Genomic DNA, 18,862 nt, shown 5'->3' with positions numbered 1-18,862 from the left:
TCGCGACACCGTGCTGCCCAATTCATTACGAAGTTTGTTGGTTTAATTGGTAAAGATTGTAAATTGCCCACAGTGTGTGTGATAGTACTAGTGTGCGGGTCGATCGCTGGTCGGTGCGGACCCGGTGGGCCGAAGGGCCTGTTTCCACGCTGTATCTCTAAACTAAAGTAAACTTTACCAGAGGGGAATCCTCTCTCTGGGAGAGATCGGTGCCGGGAGCTCAGCCCAAATTTGGAGCAGAAGCTTCCAACGATTGTGAGCCCTGGACATAGAAACATAGAAACATAGAAATTAGGTACAGGAGTAGGCCATTCGGCCCTTCGAGCCTGCACCGCCATTCAATATGATCATGGCTGATCATCCAACTCAGTATCCCGTACCTGCCTTCTCTCCATACCCTCTGATCCCCTTAGCTACAAGGGCCACATCTAACTCCCTCTTAAATATAGCCAATGAACTGGCCTCGACTACCCTCTGTGGCAGAGAGTTCCAGAGATTCACCACTCTCTGTGTGAAAAAAGTTCTTCTCATCTTGGTTTTAAAGGATTTCCCCATATCCTTAAGCTATGACCCCTTGTCCTGGACTTCCCCAACATCGGGAGCAATCTTCCTGCATCTAGCCTGTCCAACCCCTTAAGAATTTGTAAGTTTCTATAAGATCCCCTCTCAATCTCCTAAATTCTAGAGAGTATAAACCAAGTCTATCCAGTCTTTCTTCATAAGACAGTCCTGACATCCCAGGAATCAGTCTGGTGAACCTTCTCTGCACTCCCTCTATGGCATAATGTCCTTCCTCAGATTTGGAGACCAAAACTGTACGCAATACTCCAGGTGTGGTCTCACCAAGACCCCTGTACAACTGCAGTAGAACCTCCCTGCTCCTATACTCAAATCCTTTTGCTATGAAAGCTAACATACCATTCGCTTTCTTCACTGCCTGCTGCACCTGCATGCCCACTTTCAATGACTGGTGTACCATGACACCCAGGTCTCGCTGCATCTCCCCTTTTCCTAGTCGACCACCATTTAGATAATAGTCTGCTTTCCTGTTTTTTGCCACCAAAATGGATAACCTCACATTTATCCACATTATACTGCATCTGCCAAACATTTGCCCACTCACCCAGCCTATCCAAGTCACCTTACAGTCTCCTAGCATCCTCCTCACAGCTAACACTGCCCTCCAGCTTAGTGTCATCCGCAAACTTGGAGATATTGCCTTCAATTCCCTCATCCAGATCATTAATATATATTGTAAATAGCTGGGGTCCCAGCACTGAGCCTTGCGGTACCCCACTAGTCACTGCCTGCCATTGTGAAAAGGACCCGTTTACTCCTACTCTTTGCTTCCTGTTTGCCAGCCAGTTCTCTATCCACATCAATACTGAATCCCCAATGCCGTGTGCTTTAAGTTTGTATACTAATCTCTTATGTGGGACCTTGTCGAAAGCCTTCTGGAAGTCCAGATACACCACATCCACTGGTTCTCCCCTATCCACGCTACTAGTTACATCCTCGAAAAATTCTATAAGATTCGTCAGACATGATTTACCTTTTGTAAATCCATGCTGACTTTGTCCAATGCTTTCAACCACTTTCCAAATGTGCTGCTATCCCATCTTTAATAACTGACTCTAGCAGTTTTCCCACTACCGATGTTAGACTAACTGGTCTGTAATTCCCCGTTTTCTCTCTCCCTCCCTTCTTAAAAAGTGGGGTTACGTTTGCTACCCGCCAATCCTCAGGAACTACTCCAGAATCTAAAGAGTTTTGAAGATTATTACTAATGCATCCACTATTTCTGGAGCTACTTCCTTAAGTACTCTGGGATGCAGCCTATCTGGCCCTGGGGATTTATCGGCCTTTAATCCATTCAATTTACCCAACACCACTTCCCGGCTAACCTGGATTTCACTCAATTCCTCCAACTCCTTTGACCCGCAGTCCCCTGCTATTTCCGGCAGACTATTTATGTCTTCCTTAGTGAAGACGGAACCAAAGTAGTTATTCAATTGGTCCGCCATATCCTTGTTCCCCATGATCAACTCACCTGTTTCTGACTGCAAGGGACCTACATTTGTTTTAACTAATCTCTTTCTTTTCACATATCTATAAAAACTTTTGCAGTCAGTTTTTATGTTCCCCTGCCAGTTTTCTTTCATAATCTATTTTTTCTTTCCTAATTAAGCCCTTGTCCTCCTCTGCTGGTCTCTGAATTTCTCCCAGTCCTCCGGTATGCTGCTTTTTCTGGCTAATTTGTACGCATCATCCTTCGCTTTGATACTATCCCTGATTTCCCTTGTTATCCACGGATGCACTACCTTCCCTGATTTATTCTTTTGCCAAACTGGGATGAACAATTTTTGTAGTTCATCCATGCAGTCTTAAATGTCTTCCATTGCATATCCACCGTCAACCCTTTTAGAATTAATTGCCAGTCAATCTTGGCCAATTCACGTCTCATACCCTCAAAGTTACCTTTCTTTAAGTTCAGAACCATTGTTTCTGAATTAACAATGTCACTCTCCATCCTAATGAAGAACTCAACCATATTATGGTCACTCTTGCCCAAGGGCGCACGTACAACAATCGTACAACAAGGACAATCGACAACTGACTGTGACAATGACCTTGGAACTTTAAAAAGATGAGCGATGAACATAACATTAGCTTCACTGGGGAAAGTGTGGGGACGTGTACTTTTAGACAGACTATTATCCAGATGTAGACAAACATCAAATGGTGGAGTGGAGAGGGATCTATTTGTTCTCGTGCATCAATTACCATACAATCAGCAGGCAGGTACAGCGAGGACTGGAGACGTGGAATATGGAGTTATTGTTGCAACAGTACAGGGTGTTGGTCGGTCTGTACCCGGAGTGCTAGGCATAGGTTTAGTTGCCTCCCTTCATTTAAGGAGAGATGTGCCAGTGTTGGAGGCGGCCCAGAAGAGGGTCACGAGGCCACCTCCGTGGATGAGAGAGCTGACCCCAGACAAATGGAGTCAGAAACCGGATCTGTATTCAGAGTCCGTCTGCAACCCCTTCTGCCCCGACATTGTTCATGAGCTTTGACAGTGAGCGACGGGCCGTTAATGTTTGTGTTTTGGGTGAGATTACAATTGAAGCTTGATCTAATGCTACAGATCGCACTGAGTTCATGTTCAACAAAGAAGGGTCCCGACCTGAAACATCACGTATCCATTTTCTCCAGGAGATGCTGCCTGACCCGCTGAGTTCACTGGCTTTATCTTGCACTAAACATTATTCCCTTATCATGACCCTTATCAGTCTCACTCCCTCTTCTCCCCTCTCCCATCGGGCAAGAGGTACAGAAGCGTGAAAATGCACACCTCCAGATTCAGGGACAGTTTCTTCCCCGTTGTTATCAGGCAACTGAACCATCCTACCACCAACTAGAGGTGTCGGAGGTGTCAGTTTTGCAGTTGAATAAAGGGGACTATGGGGCCGTGAGGGGGACCTGGCCAAATTTGACCAGAAAGATACACTAGCAGGGATGACAGTGGAACAAAAATGGCAGGTGTTTCTAGGAATAATACAGAAGGTGCAGGATCAGTTCATTCCGAGAAGGAAGAAAGATTCCAAGGGGAGAAAGGAACGACCATGGCTGACAAGGGACGTCAGGGACAGTATAAAAATTAAAGTGAAGAAGTACAACATAGCAAAGATGAGCGGTAAGCAAGAGGATTGGGTAATGTTTAAAGAACAACAGAAGATAACCAAAAAGTCAATAAGGGGAGAAAAGATGAGGTACGAAGGTAAGCTAGCCAAGAATATAAAGCAGGGTTGTAAAAGCTTCTTTAGGTATGTGAAGGGGAAAAGATTAGTTGACCAAAGTTGGACCCTTGAAGACCAAAAAAGGTGAATTTATTATGGGGAACAAGGAAATGGCAGATGAGTTGAACAGGTACTTTGGATCTGTCTTCACTAAGGAGGACACAAACAATCTTCCTGATATAGTAGTGGCCAGGATCTGGGGTGACGGAGGAACTGATGGAATCGAATATAGGAGCAAAGAGGTCCTTCTGCAGTTGTACAGAGCCCTAGTGAGACCACACCTGGAGTATTGTGTGCAGTTTTGGTCCCCTAATTTGAGGAAGGACATTCTTGCTATTGAGGGAATGCAGTGTAGGTTTACAAGGTTAATTCCCGGGATGTCATATGCTGAGAGAATGAAGCGGCTGGGCTTGTACACTCTGGAATTTAGAAGGATGAACAAATCTTCCCCGCCCAAGGTTTGTTTTCTGACAACTTCACCTGCATCTCTCAATCACTCCCCTGTCTCATTGCCAGCTCCCAGTGGGATGCTGCAAGGGTGCCTATCACGCCCTTGCATTGGCTGCGAGCTCCAAAGGGGAGGTGTAGGGGCGAAGCATTGTCGGGGACCGATCCTGAGTGGCGACCAGGCTGGGCGAGATTGCCTTTATAAACCAGGGTTGTGGAGGCCAGGCAAATTGTCCTCGCTTTGTTTCAACGAGCTGACTGCGCCTGTAAGCCACAAGAAGGATGGAGGACGAGGAGAGACAATTCAAAGTGAGTACTGATCTCTCACCAGCCGGTGCCTATCCCTCACCACCAGAGGTGACGGGGAGAAAGCAGGAGAATGGGGTTAAGAGGGAGAGATATATCAGCCATGATTGAATTGCATAGCAGACGTGATGGGCCGAATGGCCGTATTCTACTCCTATTACTTATGATCTTAACCTGTGGTGAGTTATTCGGCCAACGATGAGGCTACCAGCTAGTTTATTTTGTGTAGGAAGGAACTGTGGATGCCGGTTTACATTGAAGAATGGCACAAAAAGCTGGAGTAACTCAGAGGATCTCTTGAAAGGAATAGGTGACCTTCCAAGATGCAGCACATAACGCCACAGATCTTTCTTCTCTGTGGCTATCAAACTGTACAACTCATCCCCCTTCCATCATGGGGTAGACTGAGACTGAGACTGACCCCCTCCCCAATCTTTCCACATCCCCAATCCTTTCCACTCGTCACTTTAATTTCATGTTTGATGTAGTTTGTGTTGTTATGACTGTTGGCCGATCGATTTCCCTCCTGTTATAAATAAAGATCTACCGTATCGTATCAGGGCCAGACTCGACCTATTTACGGTTTAAACTCACAGCTGATGGATGTTTGACCTCAGTGCCTCCGCCAGTGAAAGCAATCTCTATTAAAGAGCCTCATGGGTATAGAAGATAGACACAAAAAGCTGGAGTAACTCAACGGGTCGGACAGCATCTCTGGAGAGAAGGAACAGGTGATGTTTTGGGGGTGGGGGGTGGGGGGGGGGGGGGGGTGGGGGGGGGGTTGGAAGGGATACCAGAGATATAGACGGTAATACAGAGATATGAAACAAATGAATTAAAAATATGCAAAAAACGTAACGATGATGAAGTCAGGATGTCAGATGTCGTCAATCTGGAAAGGGTGCAGAAAGGAGTCTGTTCCCAGGTCTAGTGGGCCTGAGCTGTAGGGAGAGGTTAAGGCTAGGACTTTATTCCATGGAGCGTAGGAGGTTAAGGAATGATCTTATAGGTGTGTACGAGAACCAGTTTGAAGTGTAATGTCAAAGATAGACACAAAATGCTGAAGAAGGGTCTTGACCCGAAAATTCACCTATGCCTTTTCTCCAGAGATGCTGCCTGACCTGCTCCAAAACACCGACACATAGAGATTTGTGTAGATTCTTTAATCTGTGGAGTGGGTGACACAGTGAGATAACATGGATCAAGCGTTAACGGGTGGTCGCTGGTCGGCGCCGACTTAATAAGAGGTGCTGATCCCACCCCGTTTCTGTTCAGTTACTCAGTAACCCGCTGAGTAACTCATTTAACTCAGTATCCAACAGTAACTCAGTATCCAGCATTTTGAGTTTATCTTCGGTGTAAACCAGCATCTGCAGTTCCTTCCCACATTCTTTAATGTTCAGTTTAGTTTAGAGATACAACAGGGAAACAGGCCCTTCGGCCCACCGAGTCCGCACCGACCTTCGATCACCCGTTCGCACTAGTTCGAAGTTCTCCCACTTTGTCACCACTCCCTGCACACTAGGGCCAATTTACCGAAGGCCAAATAAGCTACAAACCTGCGTGGTCTTTGGGATGTGGGAGGAAACCGGAGCGCCCGGTGGAAACCCACGTGGGCTCAGGGAGAAACTGCAAACTCCTTGCAGACAGCACCCGAGGCCAGGATCGAACTTGGGATCTCAGGTACTGTGAGGTAGCTGCTCTACCAGCTGCGCCACTGAACCGTCTTCTAATACTGTCGACTCAGGAAGCTTTTTCTTGCCCCCTCAGTTAATGTGCATGACTGGTCTCCAAGTGAAGCATGGTGACTCTGTCGAAGTTGAAGGAAGAATTAAATTCGCAGCACAAAAGTAAGAAAAGATTGTGGTTCACCTGCTTATTACCCTCTATTTACACTCACTCACACACATGTGTATTTATATGTGTGTGTATGCATATGCGTGAAAGCATACAGTGCATTCAGAAAGTATTCAGACCCCTTCACTCTTTCCACATTTTGTTATGTTACAGCCTTATTCCAAAATGGATACATTTCTTTTTTTTTTTTAAATCATCAATCTACACACAATACCCCATAATGAATAAGCGAAAACAAATGTTTAGAAATTATTGCAAATTAATTAAAAATAAATAACTGAAATATCACATTTACATAAGTATCCAGACCTTTTACTCAGTACTTTGTTGAGGCACCTTTGGCAGCGATTACAGCCTCAAGTCTTCTTTGGGTACGACGCTACAAGTTTGGCACACCTGTATTTGGGTTATTTCTCCCATTCTTCTCTGTAGATCCTCTCAAGCTCTGTCAGGTTGGATGGGGAGCATCGATGCACAGCTATTTTCAGGTCCCTTCAGAGATGATCAATCGGGTTCAGGTCTGGGCTTTGGGTGGGCCATCTCAGGGGCATTCACAGACTTACATAAAAACATAGAAAATAGGTGCAGGAGGAGGCCATTCGGCCCTTCGAGCCAGCACCGCCATTCATTGTGATCATGGCTGATCGTCCCCTATCAATAACCCGTGCCTGCCTTCTCCCCATATCCCTTGACTCCACTAGCCCCTAAGGTTCTATCTAACTCTCTCTCAAATCCATCCAGTGATTTGGCCTCCACTGCCCTCTGTGGCAGGGAATTCCATAAATTCACAACTCTCTGAGTGAAAAAGTTTTTTCTCACCTCAGTCTTAAATGACCTCCCCTTTATTCTAAGACTGGCCCCTGGTCCTGGACTCGCCCAACGTTGGGAACATTTTTCCTGCATCTAGCTTGTCCAGTCCTTTTATAATTTTATATGTTTCTATAAAAAACCCCCTCATCCTTCTAAACTCCAGTGAATACAAGCCTAGTCTTTCCAATCTTTCCTCATATGACAGTCCCGCCATCCCAGGGATCAATCTCGTGAACCTACGCTGCACTGCCACAATCACAAGGATGTCCTTCCTCAAATTAGGAGACCAAAACTGTACACAATACTCCAGATGTGGTCTCACCAGAGCCCTATACAACTGCAGAAGAACCTCTTTACTTCTATACTGAAATCCTCTTGTTATGAAGGCCAACATTCCATTAGCTTTCTTCACTGCCTGCTGCATCTGCACGCCAACTTTCAGTGACCGGTGTACAAGGACACCCAGGTCTCCCTGTACCTCCCCCTTACCTAACCTAACCCCATTGAGATAATAATCTGCCCCCTTGTTTTTGCCGCCAAAGTGGATAACCTCACATTTTATACTGCATCTGCCACGCATCTGCCCACTCATTCAACCTGTCCAGGTCACCCTGCAGCCTCCTAACATCCTCTTCACAGTTCACACTGCCACTGTTTCTCATGGTCTGAGAGTCCTTTAGGTGCCTTTTGCCAAACTCCAAGCGGGCTGTCATGTGCCTTTTACTGAGGAGTGGCTTCCGTCTGGCCACTCTACCATAAAGGCCTGATTGGTGGGGTGCTCAGATATAGTTGTCCTTTCGGAAGGTTCTCCCATCTCAACCAAGGAACTCTGGAGCTGAGTGACCATCAGGTTCTTGGTCACCTCCCTGACCAAGGACCTTCTCTCCCGATTGCTCAGTTTGGACGGGGAGGGGCAGCTCTAACAAGAGTCCTGGTGGTTCCAAAGTTCTTCCATTAAAGAATGACAGAGACCACTGTGCTCTTTGGGACCTGCAATGCTGCAGAAATTGTTTTATACCCTTCCCCAGATCTGTGTCTTGACACAATCCTGTCTCTGAGGTTTACCGAAATTTCCCCGAATTTCCGCCTATTTATGTCGTCCTGAGATGTTACCTGACCTGCTGAGTTAAGCCAACACATTAGACTTCAGAGATACAGCCTGGAAACAGGCCCTTCCGATCACCGAGTCCGTGCCGACCAGCAATCCCCGCACACTAACACTATCCAACACACACTAGGGACAATTTACAATTTTTACCAAACCTGCAATCCCGCACATCTTTGGAGTGTGGGAGGAAACTGGAGCACCCGGCGAAAACCCACGCAGGTCAAGGGGAGAACGTGCAAACTCCGTACGGACAGCACCCGTAGTCAGGATCGAGCCCGGGCCTGTGTCGCTGTGTACTTCCTCATGTCTATTTCTTTGTTTCATCCTTTGTTTCAGATTTGCAATTAATCTAGAAGAAGACTATTGGAACATTGCACTGCATTTTAACCCACGGTTTTCTGCGGCTGAATCTAAGATTGTCTTGAATAACATGGTCAACAACGCCTGGAAGGAGGAGAAGATCGAGAAATGCGCCCTACAGCATAACGAAGATTTCAAGGTGAGTGTGATTTAGATTTAGATTTTGTTCTGGAGATGTTGTTCCTACAATTTGCGTTTTGAGATGTGACAACACAATCTCAAAACTCTAACAACACAAATTGGAGGAGCAGCATCTCAAATTTCGCTTTGGGCAGCATACAGCTCAGGGGTATTTGAGTTATCTAACTTCAAGTAACCCTGGCATTCCCTCTCTCACCCACCCATGTATTTTGTTCTCACCGAGCCACAGCCAACAATGACCTGTCTCCTTTATCAGTGTTACTTTTTTGCATATCTCTCATTCATTTGTTCCATATCTCCCTACATGCCCAAACAGTCAGCTTCAGGGAGTCTCAACGATTTCCGCCCAGTGGCACTCACCCCAGTCATCGCAAAGTGCTTTGAGCGGCTGATCTTGGCTCACCTCAAAGCTAGCCTCCCCCCCACACTGGACCCCCATCAGTTTGCCTACCGGACCAACAGGTCTACAGAGGACGCCATATCTGCGGCCCTACACTCTGCCCTGACCCACCTGGACAACAACAACTCCTACATCAGGTTGTTGTTCATCGACTTCAGCTCCGCATTTAACACTGTCATCCCCGCCAGCTTGATCACCAAACTCAGTGGACTTGGCATCACCACCTCCCTCTGCAATTGGACACTGGATTTCCTCACCAACAGACCACAGTCTGTTAGGATCAACAACCTCACCTCCTCCACTCTAACACTGAACACCGGCGTGCCACAGGGCTGTGTGCTCAGCCCTCTCCTCTACTCCCTCTTCACCCATGACTGCGTCCCTAAGTATGGCTCCAACGCCATCATAAAATTTGCCGACAACACCACGGTGGTAGGACTGATCAGTGACAATGTCGAGTCAGCCAACAGAGAGGAGGTCCAGAACCTGGCAGCCTGGTGTGCCAATAATAACCTCGTCCTCAACTCCAAGAAGACGAAGGAAATCATTGTTGACTTCAGGAAGAACAGAGGTGGCAGGCATACCCCCATCCATATAAACGGGACTGAGGTGGAGCGCGTCTCCAACTACAAATTCCTCGGGGTACACATCTCGGAGGATCTGTCCTGGTCCCTCAATACCACCAAATTGATCAAAAAGGCACAGCAGCGCCTTTACTTTCTGAGGAGGCTTAAGAAAGCTCACCTGTCCCCCCAGATCCTGTCCAACTTCTACCGCTGTACCATCAAAAGCATCCTGACTACCTGCTTCACGGTATGGTACAGCAGCTGCACCACAGCTGACAGGAAGGCACTACAACGGGTGGTGAAAACCGCTCAGCACATCATCGGTGCCCCGCTCCCTGCCATGGATGCCCTCCACCGAATACGGTGTCTGCGGGCGGCGCGACTCTCGTCAGCAGCGGCCTCTGCAGTCCGTCTGTGTTTTATTATTTTTTGTCTCGTTTTTATGTAGTTTTTGTTATTTGTTTTGTTGGGGTATGTGTGTGGGGGGGGGTGGGGGTGGTGTGGGGGAGAGGGGGTAACTTTAAAATCTTTCCCCTGCACGGGAGACCCGACCTTTTCTTTGTCGAGTCTCCGTTGTCGTTGGGGCTGCAACGTGGAGCGGCCTCCAACAGGAACGACCTGGGGTTCCAGCTGCGGAGCTGCCGACTACTCACCGTCACGGGGCTGGCCGAGTCCGGAGCGGGTGGAGCTGTGGTGGACGCTGCTGCCACCCGACCTCCGGAGCTTCGGAGGCTGCAACTGCGGGTTTGGCGGACGGTGGCACCGGGAGCCCGCGGGTCCCTGCTGGGTGACCGCTTTTCGGGGCTTCCGCAACAGCGTCTTCTCCCGCCCGAGTTGCGGGGTTGAAGATTACCTGAGCGGGGCCTTACACCATCGCCCCGCGCGGCTTGGAATGGCCGCGGGACTCTGCGAGCGCACGCCGGGGGCTCTAACACCAAGACCCGGTGCGCGGCCTTGCATCACCCGGCGTGGCTTTAATGGCTGCGGGACAATCGCCATCGCCAGCCGGGGGCTTTGACTTTGACTCTGACTCTGACATGGGGGGGAGAGTGCAGTGGAGAGATAATTTTTTTTTGCCTTCCATCACAACGATGTGATGGATGTTTGTGTAAACTGTGTTGTGTCTCGGGTCTTTTTGTTTTGTAATGTATGGCTGCAGAAACGACATTTCGTTTGGACCTCAAGGGGTCCAAATGACAATAAATTGAATTGTATTGAGACGGGCCTGGAAAATCATCAAGGACCCCTCTCACCCTAACCATGGACTGTTTGCCCTCCTCCCATCAGGGAGGTGGTACAGGAGCCTCAGGTCTCGCACAAGCAGGCTGAGGAACAGCTTTTTCAATAACACCATTACACTGCTGAACTCGGAGTCCCGTCGCTAGCTATCTTTAGACTCTCCCATTTGTATAGTTATTTGCCTATGTACCAGTTTTAATTCATCCACAATCCACACATTGTTAACCAGTATTTTTTTTATTTTATTGTATGCTTAATTTGTATTTTTATTTTTACTTCTAGTTCAAGTTCAAGTTCAAGTGAGTTTATTGTCATGTGTCCCTGTATAGGACAATGAAATGCTTGCTTTGCTTAAGCACACAGAAAATAGTAGGCATTTACTACAAAACAGATAAATGTGTCCATATACCATGATATAAATATATACACACATGAATAAATAAACTGGTAAAGTGCAAATAACAGAAAGTGGTTATTAATAATCAGAGTTTTGTCCGAGCCAGGTTTAATAGCCTGATGGCTGTGGGGAAGTAGCTATTCCTGAACCTGGTTGTTGCAGTCTTCAGGCTCCTGTACCTTCTACCTGAAGGTAGCAGGGAGATGAGTGTGTGGCCAGGATGGTGTGGGTCTTTGATGATACTGCCAGCCTTTTTGAGGCAGCAACTGCGATAAATCCCCTCGATGGAGGGAAGGTCAGAGCCGATGATGGACTGGGCAGTGTTTACTACTTTTTGTAGTCTTTTCCTCTCCAGGGCGCTCAAGTTGCCGAACCAAGCCACGATGCAACCGGTCAGTATGCTCTCGACTGTGCACCTGTAGAAGTTAGAGAGAGTCTTCCTTGACAATCCGACTCTCCGTAATCTTCTCAGGAAGTAGAGGCGCTGATGAGCTTTTTTGATAATTGCGTTAGTGTTCTCGGACCAGGAAAGATCTTCAAAGATGTGCACGCCCAGGAATTTGAAGTTCTTGACCTTTTCAACCATTGATGTAAATGGGGCTGTGGGTCCCCCTCCTACTCCTTCCAAAGTCCACAATCAGTTCCTTGGTTTAGCTGGTGTTGAGGGCCAGGTTATTGCGCTGGCACCATATGGACTATCTTGCACTATGACTATGACCAGACGCTAAACTGCATTTCGTTGTACCTATACTTGTATTTGTGCAATGACAATAAAGTTGAATTGAATTGAATCACTTTCTTACCTTTCTTAGAAACCACCAAAATGGTCAATTTTTCCACTGTAAAATATTGACCTTTCTGTCCTAGGCCTCCTCCGTTAATATATAAATATTGATTTCTCTAACTTCTAGTAACCCCGGCTGTCCCTCTCTCTCCACCCCTCCCCCACCCAAGTCGCACCAGCTTCTCGTTTTCACCCAACAAACAGCTAACAATGGCCGGTTTCCTTTATCATGTCACTTTTTTGCATATCTTTCATTCATTGTTCTTTATCTCTCTGCATCACCGTCTATATCTCTGATTCCCCTTTCCCCTGACCCTCAGTCTGAGGAAGGGTCTTGACCTGATACGTCACCCATTCCTTCTCTCCAGATATGCTGCCCATCCCGCTGAGTTCCTCCAGCATTTTGTGTCTATGAACTGGTTGTATCTCTGTGTCGGTGTATTGGAGATAGACACAAACAGCTGGAGTAACTCAGCGGGTAAGGCAGCATCTCTGGAGAAAAGGAATAGGCAACGTATCGGGTTGAGACACTTCTTCAGCATTTTGTGTCTATCTTTGACATTACACTTCAAACCGGTTCTCGTACACCTCTAGAAATTCACTCTACCTTGCGTTGGACCTACATTCGCTCTTGTGAATAGTCAAATTCCTGACCTTTTGTTTCCCCTTTATTGTGTTGACAGGTCCACATTAAGTTCACCAAAGACAACTTTGAGATCGACCTAGGTGATGAAACCACAATGACCTTTCCAAACCGCAGTGGCTTGGAGATAATTGAAATGCTTTCGATCAGTGGGGATATTCAGCTGAAGAGCGTGAAATTGAACAAATGATGGTCCTTCAAATAAACGGACACTTTTGGGGTTTAAGAAGAAACTGCAGATGCTGGAAAATCAAAGATAGCCAAAAGTGCTGGAGAAACCCAGCGACAAAAGTGCTGGAGAAACTCTATGCTGCTGCACCCGCTGAGTTTCTCCAGCACTTTTGCCTACCTCTGACATTTTTGGGGGGTCTTTTAAAACATTTCGAGGGAAGAATGGTTTTTATTCCAGGAATTGGGAACTAGAGCTAGTAAGCGTAAGGGGATAGAAACATAGAAACATAGAAAATAGGTGCAGGAGTAGGCCATTCGGCCCTTCGAGCCTGCACCGCCATTCAATATGATCATGGCTGATCATCCAACTCAGTATCCCGTACCTGCCTTCTCTCCATACCCTCTGATCCCCCTAGCCACAAGGGCCACATCTAACTCCCTCTTAAATATAGCCAATGAACTGGCCTCGACTACCCTCTGTGGCAGAGAGTTCCAGAGATTCACCACTCTCTGTGTGAAAAAAGTTCTTCTCATCTCGGTTTTTAAGGATTTCCCCCTTATCCTTAAGCTGTGACCCCTTGTCCTGGACTTCCCCAACATCGGGAGCAATCTTCCTGCATCTAGCCTGTCCAACCCCTTAAGAATTTTGTAAGTTTCTATAAGATCCCCTCTCAATCTCCTAAATTCTAGAGAGTATAAACCAAGTCTATCCAGTCTTTCTTCATAAGACAACCTTCTCTGCACTCCCTCTATGGCAATAATGTCCTTCCTCAGATTTGGAGACCAAAACTGTACGCAATACTCCAGGTGTGGTCTCACCAAGACCCTGTACAACTGCAGTAGAATCTCCCTGCTCCTATACTCAAATCCTGTTGCTATGAAAGCTAACATACCATTCGCTTTCTTCACTGCCTGCTGCACCTGCATGCCCACTTTCAATGACTGGTGTACCATGACACCCAGGTCTCGCTGCATCTCCCCTTTTCCTAGTCGGCCACCATTTAGATAATAGTCTGCTTTCCTGTTTTTGCCACCAAAATGGATAACCTCACATTTATCCACATTATACTGCATCTGCCAAACATTTGCCCACTCACCCAGCCTATCCAAGTCACCTTGCAGTCTCCTAGCATCCTCCTCACAGCTAACACTGCCACTAACACTGTCAGAAGGGGGCTCACCACTGAATGTTTTGTTCAAGCTATTGGAACACTTTGCTTGCCCTTCTAATGGACGTCGAGCTGTTTCCATCTTTACTGTTCTGTCGCTATTCCAGCCCTGGGGAGAAGAGGGCAGACTGGGCATCTACAGGGGGCAGGGAATCACTCCATTCAGTGAGGGGCTCTGGTGCAGCCCCTAGTCTAACTACTCCCTCCACACCAGCCTTGCTCACTAAACGACTTTGTCCTTCCAGTGACTGGTCATTGCATTGTGCAAGATGGTTTCACCAGGAATCATTTGTTTTTCCTGAAGGTCTTAACTTGAATAAGTTGGAATCCATTGGCTTGTTGGATGGATTGGCATTTGGAGGGATTGGGGATGGGGGGGGGGGGGGGGGGGGGGGGGGGGGGGGGGTCGTGTTGCTCCTACAGGGATTGTAGAACAGATTGCCTCCCCGTCTCACGAGGTGTTGTGTAGAGGGCGGAGACCACATTTGGCCCATTTCTATTCATCATGGACCTCACTGATGCACCCAGTCTGCCTCTTCTCCCAGTTTGACCATTTATTCAATGCTATTGCAAGGGTTTATTTTCCGACTCAAATGACACTTTGTAAATGCACGTCTGTGTTGAACAATTGGTGATGGGGTGTGTCACCAAGATGGCAAACTCAAGAATAACTCGCTTTGCGCTTGTAATGCAATAAAAACATATTCCCTTCATGATTCATCTTGTCTGATTCCGTCACTCACTTGGTGAGACACTTTCATTCCATCTGACAACATTCACCTACCGTGATAGACACAGAATGCTGGAGTAATCAGCGGGTCAGGCAGCATCTCTGTGGAGAAAATGGAGAGGTGACTTTAGACTTTAGAGATACAGCGTGGAAACAGGCTCTTCGGCCCAACGAGTCCGCGCCGACCAGCGATCACCCCGTATACTAACACTGTCCCACACACTTGGGACAATTTACAATTTGACCGAAGCCTAACCTACAAATCTGTACATCTTTATGAGTGTGGGAGAAAACCGGAGCACCCGGGGAAAGCCCACACAGGTCGCGTACAAACTGTGCGGCAGTAACTCTACCATTGCATCACCGTGCCACCCCTATCTTGGGCTTGCCCTGAGTTGGACTACATTTCTCCACATTTCCATCAAGATCCATGACACCCGGCTATAATGGTCCATCAGTGAAAAATGTCATGGAGCCCATTTAGTGACAGCCGAGAACCTGGCGCTGTAACTCTACCACTGTGCCACCGTGCCGCCCTCAACCCCAACACAACCCAGATTTAACTGACCAAACCCTTTCTTGAGACTCTGCCAGTTGTGAAAACAATCTCAACTGTTTCATTGTGTTCACACCTCAACCTCCTGAGCTCCAAGGAACACGGATCCGGTTTCTGACTCCATTTGTCTGGGGTCAGCTCTCTCCTCCACGGAGGAGGCCTCGTGACCCTTGGTGCGGGCAAGTTGGGTTGAAGGGCCTGTTTCCACGCTGTATGATCCTATTACTCTATGACATTGAGGTGTAATGTCCACTTCGGCTGCAGATGCCTCTCTCTCCCTCTCCCTCTCCAGTTCCAGCCTTCTCGTCTCAGATGTCCTCAGTAACACGCAATGCCTCTCCCTCTCTCTCCCCTCCCTCCATCCTCCCACTCTCTCCCTCCTCCCATTCTCTCTGTCCCTCCCCCTTCCTCCCTCCCTCCTCCCTCCCTCCCACTCTCTCCCTCCTCCCTCCCTCCTCTCCCATTCTCTCCGTCCCTCCCCCTTCCTCTCTCTCCCTCTCTCCCTTCCCTCCACTCCCTCCCTCCACTCTCTCCCTCCCTCTCACTCCCTTCCCTCCCTCTCCCTCCCTCCTCTCCCTTTCCCTCCCTCTCTCCCACTCCCTCCCTCACTCCTCCCTCTCTCTCTCCCTCTCCCACTCCCTCCTCTCCCTTTCCCTCCCTCTCCCACTCCCTCCCTCTCTCTCACTCCTCTCCCTTTCCCTCTCCCTCTCCCTTCCCTCCTTCCTCCCTCCTCCCTCTCTCTCCCTTCCCTCCCTCCCTCCCTCCCACCCTCCACTCCCACTCCCACTCCCTCCCTCCCCTGCAGCTGCCGCGCGGTGTTGGTGTTGGTGTTGACGGCGCCTTCATTCATTGCGTCTCGAGGAGCCGCGATCGCGCGCCCGATCCTCCCGCCCAACACCAACCGCCGCCGCGCGCACACGGGCCTCCCGCCAAACACCAACCGCCGCCGCGCGCACACGGGCCTCCCGCCCAACACCCTGGCGCGACGCAACGTCTCACCTCCAACAGCAGCAGAAGCAGGTAAACAATCGCCGAGCTCGGCCTGGGGCTCACGGCCGTTGCGGATCCGGATCCGTCCCCACTCCTACTCCCAGAGCGGACGACGACGGTGACGGCTGTTCCCACCTCAGCTCCCAGCGCTGAGCTTTCTACTCCCGGGCCGGGGCCAAGTTTAGAGGGAGCACAGGTTGAGTTGTTCCTGTCCCCAGCTCAATCCCAGTACTGTGGGATATCAAGGGTATATTCGGCTGCGAGTATTGGGAGTAGCGGCAGTGGGAGTCGAGGCCGCGCATCGTCCAAGTCGCAGCCACCGGGGCCGGGCCGGGCCAAAGAGGAAGAAGCTTCTGTCGTCTCATTTCACGCGTCTCCCCCGCAAACAACGCATTCACCCACTCTCCCCTCCCTCTCCTCTCCTCGCCCTCCCTCCCTCCATCGACACACTCACCGAGCTTCTGTCCCCGTTGCCCCTCAACCGTTTCATCTTGGTTCCCTCACGTCAGGGCCATCGGGCCGTCTCCTTTCGTGCCGGAGGTTAAATGGCCGCGCTTCCGGCTCGGTGAAGGCGGCGGCGGCGACAATAACAACAACAACAACGACGACAACGACACCAACACACCAACAATAACAACAACACACCAACAACAACAACACACCAACAACAACAACACACCAACAACAACACACCAACAACAACACACCAACAACAACACACCAACAACAACACACCAACAACAACACACCAACACCAACAACACACCAACAACAACACCAACAACACACCAACACCAACACACCAACAACACACCAACACCAACACAACACCAACAACACACCAACAACACCACACCAACAACACCACACCAACAACAACACACCAACAACAACACACCAACAACAACACCACACCAACAACACACCAACAACAACAACACACCAACAACAACACACCAACAACACCACACCAACAACACCACACCAACAACAACACACCAACAACACACAACACCACCACACAACACCACAACAACACCACCACACAACACACCAACAACACACACCACCAACAACACCACACAACAACACACAAACAACAACACCACAACAACCACCAACACACACAACAACAACACACACATCAACAACACACACATCAACAACACACACATCAACAACACCCCAACAACACACACACAACAACACACACATCAACACACACAACAACACACACAACAACACACACAAAAACACACACAACAACACACAACAACACACACATCAACACACACAACAACACACACATCACCACACACAACAACACACACAACACAACACACAACAACCACAACCAACACACACACACCAACACCAACACAACACCACAACACAACACCACACCCACAACAACAACACACCAACACACAACAACACACCAACAACACCCACAACAACACACCAACAACCACACACCAACAACAACACCACACACCAACAACAACACACCAACAACAACACACCAACAACAACACCACACCAACAACACACCAACAACAACACACCAACAACACACCAACAACACCACACCAACAACAACACCAACAACACACCAACAACAACACACCAACAACACACCAACACCAACACACCCAACAACAATACCAACACCAACACACTCCCAGAGCGGGTCCAGGAGAGGAGCGTTTCTGCTGGCGGGGAGGTTTTGATGAACTTTCGGAAGGATTTGTTTGGCGGGGAGAAACAAAAGCAGTCAGACTTTGCAGTTCAGAGCTTTGTCGATCTGCAGAGACTTTCTTTGTTTCAAAGATTCCTCTAATTAGGGAGGATTTGTCCGTCTATCTGTAAAGTCGTAGGAACGCCTGCGGAAGGCCAAGTTACACTTGTACAAGTCGGAGCTGAGTCTGGAGCGGTGTTTGTGGACAGTAACATCGGAAAGCTCCCTCCTACACTGACTTGCCCGGTCCAGGTGTGCTGGGTAAGAACGGCAACAGTGCCTTGGATTTCGTTGAAGCCGGGGAGGCGACGGAGACATGGGGAAGAAGCCTCTGGAAGCTCCATTTTTAACGACGGGAAAGATTGGCACGGACATTTCCTATCTTATCAGGAGACTGCTTCTGTTGCTTGCCAAGAAAGCCTTCACAAGACTATTTAACTGCTGGAAAAGAGTGGAGGTGCAGCAACAGCAGAAAGACTGCTTGGATATAAAGTACTGATACTTTGTGTGTTGTGCCACGCCCTAAAGATGGCAGCTCCTCAGAGTTATGCAGCTGCCGCACGGTCGGCAGTCTCGGAGACTGAGGGTCACGAGTTGATGGGGCGCACATATGGTATAAAAATGTACATGCAGAGCAACCTGCCCTTCAAGGC

General features: G+C 48.5%; 1 protein-coding gene across 1 annotated transcript; it reads left to right on the top strand.

Annotated features, from left to right (window-relative positions):
- Positions 1 to 4,526: 4,526 nt before the first annotated feature.
- Positions 4,527 to 13,045, top strand: LOC116966804 (galectin-2-like). The gene is made up of 4 exons (XM_033013143.1): positions 4,527 to 4,553; positions 6,321 to 6,400; positions 8,662 to 8,824; positions 12,896 to 13,045. Exons 1-4 carry the CDS (start codon positions 4,527 to 4,529, stop codon positions 13,043 to 13,045), a joined length of 420 nt encoding a protein of 139 aa, XP_032869034.1.
- The last annotated feature ends 5,817 nt before the right edge of the window (positions 13,046 to 18,862 follow it).

This window comes from Amblyraja radiata, chromosome 38 (genome assembly GCF_010909765.2).
Source record: "Amblyraja radiata isolate CabotCenter1 chromosome 38, sAmbRad1.1.pri, whole genome shotgun sequence".
NCBI lineage: Eukaryota > Metazoa > Chordata > Chondrichthyes > Rajiformes > Rajidae > Amblyraja > Amblyraja radiata.
The sequence above is the reverse complement of the archived record's forward strand: the minus strand, read 5'-3'. Positions and strand labels throughout refer to the sequence as shown.

Excerpts from the sequence above, each read along its gene's own strand:
- LOC116966804 (XM_033013143.1), top strand. The coding sequence starts at position 4,527 with ATGGAGGACGAGGAGAGACAATTCAAA. Across the intron at positions 4,554-6,320 it reads ACGAGGAGAGACAATTCAAA|TTAATGTGCATGACTGGTCT; the intron begins GTGAGTACTGAT and ends TTGCCCCCTCAG. Across the intron at positions 6,401-8,661 it reads ATTAAATTCGCAGCACAAAA|ATTTGCAATTAATCTAGAAG; the intron begins GTAAGAAAAGAT and ends CCTTTGTTTCAG.